This window comes from Lampetra planeri, chromosome 49 (assembly GCF_965212315.1).
Source record: "Lampetra planeri chromosome 49, kcLamPlan1.2.h2, whole genome shotgun sequence".
Lineage (NCBI taxonomy): Eukaryota > Metazoa > Chordata > Hyperoartia > Petromyzontiformes > Petromyzontidae > Lampetra > Lampetra planeri.
This window is the reverse complement of record NC_136155.1, coordinates 3,968,217-3,978,226: the sequence shown is the minus strand read 5'-3', so window position 1 is coordinate 3,978,226 and position 10,010 is coordinate 3,968,217. Positions and strand designations below refer to the sequence as shown.

At 58.6% G+C, this 10,010-nt stretch overlaps 1 protein-coding gene across 1 annotated transcript; it reads right to left on the bottom strand.

The window, feature by feature from the left end:
* Nucleotides 1-433: 433 nt before the first annotated feature.
* On the bottom strand, nt 434-9,772 carry LOC144733976 (A disintegrin and metalloproteinase with thrombospondin motifs 13-like). The gene is made up of 8 exons (XM_078616004.1): nt 8,327-9,772; nt 7,374-7,460; nt 5,646-5,770; nt 4,827-4,973; nt 3,973-4,110; nt 3,154-3,319; nt 1,564-1,668; nt 434-589 (listed from the first exon to the last, which is right to left on the bottom strand). Exons 1-8 carry the CDS (start codon nt 9,227-9,229, stop codon nt 434-436), a joined length of 1,827 nt encoding a protein of 608 aa, XP_078472130.1. The 5' UTR covers nt 9,230-9,772.
* Between the last annotated feature and the right edge of the window lie 238 nt (nt 9,773-10,010).

The window sequence follows — 10,010 nt, the reverse complement described above, 5'->3', positions numbered from 1 at the left end:
TACACACGCAGACACACACACACAGACACACGCAGACACACACACAGACACACACACAGATACACACACAGACCCACACACACACAGACACACAGACACACGCAGACACACACAGACACACACAGACACACACAGACACACACACAGACACACACAGACCCACACACACAGACACACACACACAGATACACACACACAGACACACAGACACACACACACAGACACACACACAGACACACACACACACACAGACACACACAGATACACACAGACACACACACACAGACACACACGCAGACACACACACACACACAGACACACACACACAGACACACGCAGAGACAAACACACACAGACACACACACACAGACACACACACACAGACACACACAGACACACACACACAGACACACACACACAGACACTCCGCGGCTCACCGGGGGCTGTTGCAACGCCGCGTGCGGGCCGTGACGCCGCCGCCGCAGGTGCGCGAGCAGCCCCCGAAGCGGCCCCACGCCGACCACGCGCCGTGCACCGCCTCCACGGACGGCGCCCCCGTGAACGGCACGCACGCGCCACGCACGCACCGCTGCACAGACACGCACGCGCCACGCACGCACCGCTGCACAGACACGCACGCGCATCCCCCAGCGGAGCCTTTAGCCAGCGCCTGCGAAGGCCGGCACGGCACGCGAGGGCGGTGGGTGGGTGGCACCGCGCCTGGCCGCCTTTGTCTCCCCGGTGGCGATGTTTACGCACCGCACCGGGTACTGATTTGAGGCTGAGGCGACATAGGGGAGGCCCAGGACCGGTTCAGATGATCGTCACCGGGTGTTGGCTGTGAGCGGGAATTGAACTCGGGTCGCCGGGTTGGAGGTGTGTGTGGGGAGCGGTGGTGTAGCTAACCGCTACACCACCGCTCCCCACACACACCTCCACACACACTCATACACGCACACACACACACCTACACACACAAACCTACACACACACACCTACACGCTGACACTCCTACATGCACACACCTACACACACACACCTCCACTCACACACCTACACACACGCTCCTACACGCACACACCGACACGCACACACCCCGTGTCGCCTTTTAACGGACTGTCGGGATGGAATCTGTTGACCCACGACCTCCTGCACACCAGGCGAGGTAGTTAACATCTCCTAGCCACCGTGATGAGAAAGAGACACACAAACTCCAAATATACAGCAGCAGGTGTCAGGGTCGGAATCAAACCCACGACCTCCTGTATACCAGGCGAGGTAGTTAACATCTCCTAGCCACCGTGATGATGATGATGAGAGAGAGAGACACGCAAACTCCAAATATACAGCAGCAGGCGCCAGGCTCGAGATCGAACCCACGACCTCCTGCACACCAGGCGAGGTAGTCAACATCTCCTAGCCACCGTGATGATGAGAGAGACACGCAAACTCCAAATATACAGCAGCAGGCGTCAGGGTCGAGATCAAAGCCACGACCTCCTGCGCACCAGGCGAGGTAGTTAACATCTCCTCGCCACCACGGCGGTGCCTCCGCCTCCTCACCCGGTGGTCGGCGCAGGGCGTCCCGTCCAGCAGTGAGATGTGCAGCCGCGTGCAGCTGGAGAAGTCGTCGCGGTGCGTGTGGCACGAGAGCACGCTGCACACGTCCTGGCACGCACACACGCAGCAGGTGCGGCACACACGCAGCAGGTGCGGCACACACACGCAGCAGGGGCACAGGGAGAGGGGCACGCACGGCACCCACGCGGGTGTGAGTGGGTCGGCGGGCCAGGGAGTTGGTGGGTGGGTGGTTGAGTGGGTGGAGTGAGTGGATGGGTGAGGGAGTTGGTGGGTGAATGAATAAGTGGGTGGAGTGAGTGGGTGGGTGAGTGAGTTGGTGGGTGAATGAATAAGTGGGTGGAGTGAGTGGGTGGGTGAGGGAGTTGGTGGGTGGAGTGAGTGGGTGGGTGAGTGAGTTGGTGGGTGAATGAATAAGTGGGTGGAGTGAGTGGGTGGGTGAGTGAGTTGGTGGGTGAATGAATAAGTGGGTGGAGTGAGTGGGTGGGTGAGGGAGTTGGTGGGTGGATGAATAAGTGGGTGGAGTGAGTGGGTGGGTGAGGGAGTTGGTGGGTGAATGAATAAGTGGGTGGAGTGAGTGGGTGGGTGAGTGAGTTGGTGGGTGAATGAATAAGTGGGTGGAGTGAGTGGTTGGGTGAGGGAGTTGGTGGGTGGAGTGAGTGGGTGGGTGAGTGAGTTGGTGGGTGAATGAATAAGTGGGTGGAGTGAGTGGGTGGGTGAGTGAGTTGGTGGGTGAATGAATAAGTGGGTGGAGTGAGTGGGTGGGTGAGGGAGTTGGTGGGTGGATGAATAAGTGGGTGGAGTGAGTGGGTGGGTGAGGGAGTTGGTGGGTGAATGAATAAGTGGGTGGAGTGAGTGGGTGGGTGAGTGAGTTGGTGGGTGAATGAATAAGTGGGTGGAGTGAGTGGGTGGGTGAGTGAGTTGGAGGGTGAATGAATAAGTGGGTGGAGTGAGTGGGTGGGTGAGTGAGTTGGTGGGTGAATGAATAAGTGGGTGGAGTGAGTGGGTGGGTGAGTGAGTTGGAGGGTGAATGAATAAGTGGGTGGAGTGAGTGGGTGGGTGAGTGAGTTGGTGGGTGAATGTATAAGTGGGTGGAGTGAGTGGGTGGGTGAGTGAGTTGGAGGGTGAATGAATAAGTGGGTGGAGTGAGTGGGTGGGTGAGTGAGTTGGAGGGTGAATGAATAAGTGGGTGGAGTGAGTGGGTGGGTGAGTGAGTTGGTGGGTGAATGTATAAGTGGGTGGAGTGAGTGGGTGGGTGAGGGAGTTGGTGGGTGGAGTGAGTGAGTGAGTGAGTGAGCGAGTGAGCGAGTGAGTGAGTGAGCGAGTGAGCGAGCGAGTGAACGAGTGAGCGAGTGAGTGAGCGAGTGAGCGAGCGAGTGAGTGAGCAAGCGAGTGAGTGAACGAGTGAGCGAGTGAGTGAGAGAGCGAGTGAGTGAGTGAGCGAGCGAGAGAGTGAGCGAGTGAGTGAGCGAGCAAGTGAGTGAGCGAGTGAGCGAGTGAATGAGCGAGCGAGAGAGTGAGCGAGTGAGCGAGCGTGCGTGCATGCGAGCGGGCGGGCGGGCGGCCGCCGCTCACCTTGTCGTCCTTGCTGAAGGAGCAGGCGGTGGCGCCGTGGCCGAACATGACGCGGCACTGCTCGTCGGCGCCGTAGCGCAGGCCCGGCAGCACGGGGGGCAGCACGGGGGGGTGGGCGGGCGCCGGGGCCGGGGGGACGTCCGACAGGCACCAGGCCTCTCCCGAGCTACACAAAGACAAATATCCCCCCACCGCCGTGTAGCCTTTCACAGTGTCGGGGCAAGTGCTGTTAGCGAGCACCTATGAAGGCCGGCACGGCACACGAGGGGGTGGGTGGACAGCAACCACGCCCGGCCGCCTTTGTCTCCCGAGTGAAGATGTTGACACACCGCAGCAGGTACTCATTTGAGGCCGAGTCGACCTAGCGGAGGCCCAGGACCGTTTCAGATAATCGTCACTGGGTGTTGGCCGTGAACGGGAATCGAACGTGGGTCGCCGGGATTCGTAGCGCAGCGCGCTAACCGCTAGACCACCGCTCCCCACACACGCACACGCGCACACGCACACACGCACGCACACACACACACGCACGCACACACACGCACGCACACACACGCACACACGCACGCACACACACACACGCACGCACACACATACACGCACACACGCACACACACGCACACACACACACACACGCACACACGCACACACGCACGCACACACACACACGCACACACGCACGCACACACACACACGCACGCACACACGCACACACGCACAAACACACACACGCACACACACACACGTACACACACACGTACACACACACGTACACACACGCACACAAACACGCACACACACACACCCACACACACGCACCTCAAGAAGCGCAGCAGCTGCTTGCGGCTGCAGCGAGACCAGGTGGAGGAGAGGCTCGCGTGTGCACCCTCCACCGCCATGATGTAGCCACCGCCACCGCCACAGTCGTTCTCCTCCCCGTCGTGAGTGATGCCGAGGCTGTCGTCGTGGGGGGCGGGTGGGGGGCACGCGGGGGTTTGGGGGGGGGGGCACGCGGGGGATGGGTGGCGGAGGGGGTCAGCGGCGAGATGATGAGCAGGGCACACGCGAAACCTGGTAGCGACATCAGCAACCACGAGCCCAACTTGGAAGGTGGAGAGATGTTAACTACCTCGCCTGGTGTACAGGAGGTCGTGGGTTCGATCCCGACCCTGACGCCTGCTGCTGTATATTTGGAGTTTACGTGTCTCTCTCTCTCATCATCATCACGGTGGCTAGGAGATGTTAACTACCTCGCCTGGTACACAGGAGGTCGTGAGTTCGATCCCGACCCTGACGCCTGCTGCTGTATATTTGGAGTTTGCGTGTCTCTCGCTCTCATCATCGCGTGAATTTCTCTTCGGGTCCTCCGGTTTTTCCCTCCACGTTTACAATCAATGTGAGCTCAGAGTATTCGGCTTAGCCACCGCGTTGAGCCGTCACAAAGCGTTGTATCGCTCAGTGGGCTTCACCTGGTGAAATAAATAGAGCAGTTTAGATCGAGTCATTCTTCAACCGAGTTTGACCGATTGTTGGTGCTGCCCCCTGGGCAAAGCTTTACATCTGCTCTGACCTCCGACCCCGACCTCTCCGTTGGCCTGGCCGCCATGCCGGGGTTCACCGCCTCGCCCCCCCAAACCGAGATGCCGCCCCAAATCCAGTGACCTACTAATGACCTGTGGCCGATCTCGTGAGCGACGGTGACCCCGAGGTCGAAGCCCGTGTCCTCGGCGAGGAGGCAGCTCCACGCCGGGGAGCAGGCGCCGCCCAGCTGAGCGGCGCCGCGCACGGCGCGGAGACCGCCGGTGCCCACCAGGTCCTGCCTGCACTCCGGCGACAACAACCGCAACCACCGTGACGACAACCACAACCACCGTGACGACGACAACCGCAACAACCGTGACGACAACAACCGCAACCACCGTGACGACAACCACAACCACCGTGACGACGACAACCGCAACAACCGTGACGACAACCACAACCACCGTGACGACGACAACAACAACCACAACAATCACAACCACCGTGACGACGACGACAACAACCACAACCACCGTGACGACGACAACCGCAATAACCGTGACGACAACCACAACTACCGTGACGACGACGACAACAACCGCAACAACCACCGTGATGACGACAACAACAACCGCAACAACTGTGACGACAACCACAACCACCGTGACGACGACAACAACAACCGTGATGACGACGACAACAACCGCAACAACCGTAGGAACCGTATCAGCACAGCGGTCCCGACGGCGTGACAACCGGCTGTGGCATTCGCAACCACCGCAACCACCGCAACCACCGCAACCACCGCAACCACCGTAACCACGGCGACCGCAAGCGGCGTACCGACGCGCGGCTCGTTGCTGCTGCCTGCGCATGCCAAGCAACTTGGTGAGCGAGTGACCCCCCCCCCCCCCCCACACTGACCTGGTGACCCCCCCACACTGACCCGGCGACCCAACAAAGCGGCTGACCTGGTGACGTAGAGGGCGAGGTCGGCGTGGTCGGGGTGAGCGTCGTCCGCCGGGTTGTGTGAGCGGTGCCAGCGGCAGAAGGAGGTGAGCGACGAGGTGACGTTCTCCGTCACGGCCAGCTCCACCTGCCGAGAGGTGCGGGCAGGTGAGAGTACAGGTGAGTGTACAGGTGAGTGTACAGGTGAGTGTGTAGGTGAGTGTACAGGTGAGTGTGTAGGTGGGTGTGTAGGTGAGTGTACAGGTGAGTGTGTAGGTGAGTGAGTGTGTAGGTTAGTGAGTGTGTAGGTGAGTGTACAGGTGGGTGTGTAGGTGAGTGTGTGAGTGTGTAGGTGAGTGTACAGGTGAGTGTACAGGTGGGTGTGTAGGTGAGTGTGTGAGTGTGTAGGTGAGTGTACAGGTGAGTGTACAGGTGAGTGTGTAGGTGAGTGTACAGGTGAGTGTGCAGGTGAGTGTATAGGTGAGTATGTAGGTGAGTGTGTAGGTGAGTATGTAGGTGAGTGTGTAGGTGAGTGTGTAGGTGGGTGTGTAGGTGAGTGTGTAGGTGAGTGTGTAGGTGAGTGTGTAGGTGGGTGTACAGGTGAGTGTGTAGGTGGGTGTACAGGTGAGTGTGTAGGTGAGTGTGTAGGTGAGAGTGCAGGTGAGTGTGCAGGTGAGTGTGTAGGTGAGTGTACAGGTGAGTATGTAGGTGAGTGTACAGGTGAGTGTGTAGGTGAGTGTGTAGGTGAGAGTGCAGGTGAGTGTGCAGGTGAGTGTACAGGTGAGTGTGCAGGTGAGTGTACAGGTGAGTGTGTAGGTGAGTGTACAGGTGAGTGTGTAGGTGAGCGTGTAGGTGAGAGTACAGGTGAGTGTGTAGGTGAGTGTACAGGTGAGTGTACAGATGAGTGTGCAGGTGTGTGAGTGTGTAGGTGAGTGTACAGGTGAGTGTACAGGTGAGTGTGTAGGTGAGCGTGTAGGTGAGAGTACAGGTGAGTGTGTAGGTGAGTGTACAGGTGAGTGTACAGATGAGTGTGCAGGTGTGTGAGTGTGTAGGTGAGTGTACAGGTGAGTGTACAGGTGAGTGTGTAGGTGAGTGTACAGGTGAGTGTGCAGGTGAGTGTACAGGTGAGTGTGTAGGTGAGTGTACAGGTGAGTGTGTAGGTGAGCGTGTAGGTGAGAGTACAGGTGAGTGTGTAGGTGAGTGTACAGGTGAGTGTACAGATGAGTGTGCAGGTGAGTGTGTGAGTGTGTAGGTGAGTGTACAGGTGAGTGTACAGGTGAGTGTGTAGGCAAGTGTACAGGTGAGTGTGTAGGTGAGTGTGTAAGTGAGTGTGTAAATGAGTGTACAGGTGAGTGTGTAGGTGAGTGTGTAGGCGAGTGTACAGGTGAGTGTGTAGGTGAGTGTGTAAGTGAGAGTGTACACGCAGTTGTGTAGACGTCAGGTGTGAGCAGGTGTGTGTGAGTAGGTGTGTGTAAGTGTAAGCAGGTGTGTGTAAGTGTGAGTAGGTGTGTGTAAGTGTGAGCAGGTGTGTGTAAGTGTGAGTAGGTGTGTGTGTAAGTATGAGTAGGTGTGTGTAAGTGTGAGTAGGTGTGTGTGTTAGTGTGAGCAGGTGTGTGTAAGTGTGAGTAGGTGTGTGTAAGTGTGAGCAGGTGTGTGTGTGAGTAGGTGTGTGTGTAAGTGTGAGCAGGTGTGTGTAAGTGTGAGTAGGTGTGTGTAAGTGTGAGCAGGTGTGTGTAAGTGTGAGTAGGTACGGGAGCTGAGTCTCCGAGCAGCAGTAGCCGGACCACGTGTAGGTGGATCTGTCTGCCCAGGCTGGGAAGACGAAGCAGTTCTGCAGCCTGCAAACACAACAACAACAACAACCGCCATTCGCCAGTGACGTCACCACGGCGCTTGTGCCAGGCTAGGTGCACGTCGAGGCCACGTGAAGTGTCGAACGCCCGCCGGCAGGAGGTCACGGGGCAGACCCAGCAGGTGCCACGGGTCAACTGACTGAGATGACTTGCCGATGCACCACCTGTGCCCCCTACTGTGCCAACTTGCAAACACAAACACACAAGCACACTCAAGTGCCTGGCTGTGTGTGTACGTGTATGCATTTGCGTAGACATGCATATCTCAACCTGTGTGTGTGTGTGCATGTGCCTGTGTGGTCGACTGAAATGAGCACCTGGTGCAAACATTGCCACGAGAGAGACAAAGGCGTCCGGGCGTGGTGTCGGCCACCCACCGTCCGTGTGCCGTGCCGGCCTGTATTGGTGCTAGCTAACAGCTCTTGCCCCAACAGCCTGTTGAAGGCCACATGGGGGAACTTTTGTTTTGTTTGTGCGCCTGCCAGAGCGTGCGCCTGCGTGCGTGTATATGCCTGCCAGTGCGTGTGCGTGTGCCTGTTGGTGCGTGCGTGTACCTGTTGGTGTGAGTGTGTGCGTGTGCCTGTTGGTGTGTGTGTGCGTGCGTGTATATGCCTGCCAGTGCGTGTGCCTGTTGGTGTGTGCGTGTACCTGTTGGTGTGTGTGTGTGCCTGTTGGTGTGTGTGTGCGTGTATATGCCTGCCAGTGCGTGTGCCTGTTGGTGTGTGCGTGTACCTGTTGGTGTGTGTGTGCGTGTGCCTGTTGGTGTGTGTGTGCGTGCGTGTATATGCCTGCCAGTGCGTGTGCGTGTGCCTGTTGGTGTGTGCGTGCGACCCCCCCCCCCCGCCACGTACGATGTTGATGTTGGTGAGCAGGTAGCGCTGCGTGTCCTCCCTGTGGTGCCGCCCCACGTCCGCCCCGGCCACCACCACCAGCTCCACGTGGAAGCCCCGGGGCTCCGAGGGCGTGGACGCGGGGGTCCGCGACGTCGAGGGGCTGTGGGAGGGGGTCGCGTTGGCCCGCGGGGTCACGGGGGGGGTCACGGGGGGGGTCGTGCGGCCTGCCGTGGGGTTTGGCCGGTGGTGCAGCGCGGTGTTGGGTGCGGAGGATGCCAGGGCACTTGGGGTGACGGTGGGTGATGGGGTAGTGCTAGGGGTAGTGCTAGGGGTAGTGCTAGGGGTAGTGCTAGTGGTAGTGCTAGGGGTAGTGCTAGTGGTAGTGCTAGTTGTAGTGCTAGGGGTAGTGCTAGTGGTAGTGCTAGTTGTAGTGCTAGGGGTAGTGCTAGTGGTAGTGCTAGGGGTAGTGCTAGGGGTAGTGCTAGTGGTAGTGCTAGGGGTAGTGCTAGGGGTAGTGCTAGTGGTAGTGCTAGGGGTAGTGCTAGTTGTAGTGCTAGGGGTAGGGGTGGTGTTAGGGGTCGGGGTAGTATTAGGTGCGGTATTATGAGTAAAATTCGGGGTCGTGTCAGCAGTTTGAATATTGGTAGTGTTAGGTGCATTGTTATGGGTCAAGCTCGCGGAAGGGGTTGTGATATGGAGATGGTTGGGGATAGAGGTCGTATGAAGAGTAGTGTTCGGGGTAGGCGTAGTGGTGGGGGTAATGTTAACAGCAGTGTTAGGGGCAGTGTTAGGGATACGGTGAAGGATGGTGGTCGGGTAAATGCTATTGATGTTCAGGCCAGAGTCGCCATCAGGGCTTGCGCTTGTGCTCTGGTTATGGCTGGCAGTAGAGTTGCGGCCAGGAGTAGAATGGGAGTTCATGCGAGGCCTAGGGCTCTGGCTAGTGCTAGCGTGAGAGTCAGTGGTCAGGTGAGGGCTCGCAGGAGGGGTAGTACTCCGCTTATGGTTCGTGCTAAGGTCAGTGCTGGGGTTAAATCTGGTGGTAAGGTCAGGGCTAGCGGTAAGGTCAGGGCTAACATTATGGTTATGGGCAGTGTTCAGATTAGAGTCAGTGTTAGGGGCAGCATCGGTGCTGCGAGGACCCGAGCGAGCGCTAGTGCTCGTGCTAGTGCTTGGGTCAGGCTTCGTGCTAGCGGCAGGCGTAGAGGTTGCGCTAGGGTCGGCGATGCTGCCGGGGCCAGGCTGCGGTGCTTCTGGACTAGGCCCGGCGCTGGCGGTGGGAGCGTCGCCGTCCGGGGTTCTATCTGCGCCGTCGGCAGGTCGTGCGGTGGCACCAGCGTCGATGGCCGGGGCGCGACCTTGAGCTGCGGCGTGGACGGGCAGGGAGCCGGGGTCACCGGGGTCGCCGGAGGAATCGGGGGATGAACGTTTGGAGATGACCCGGTGCGCTGGTTTGGATTCTTCCGGCTCTGGAGGTCACGGGCAGCGGACGGGGTAGGGGTAGGGGGGGGGAGAGCGTGCCGTGTGCGAGCGGTCGTGACAGTGGTGGAGCAGTCGGAGCGCTGCCCTACGGACCCGGCAACCCGAGTTCGATCCCCGCTCTACGCTGGTGACGTTCATCTAAACACAAAAAGCCGTTCTAAAGAAATGAGTTTTCGATCTCGATTTAAAAGTGCACAGATTCAGTGGCTTCCGATGCTGT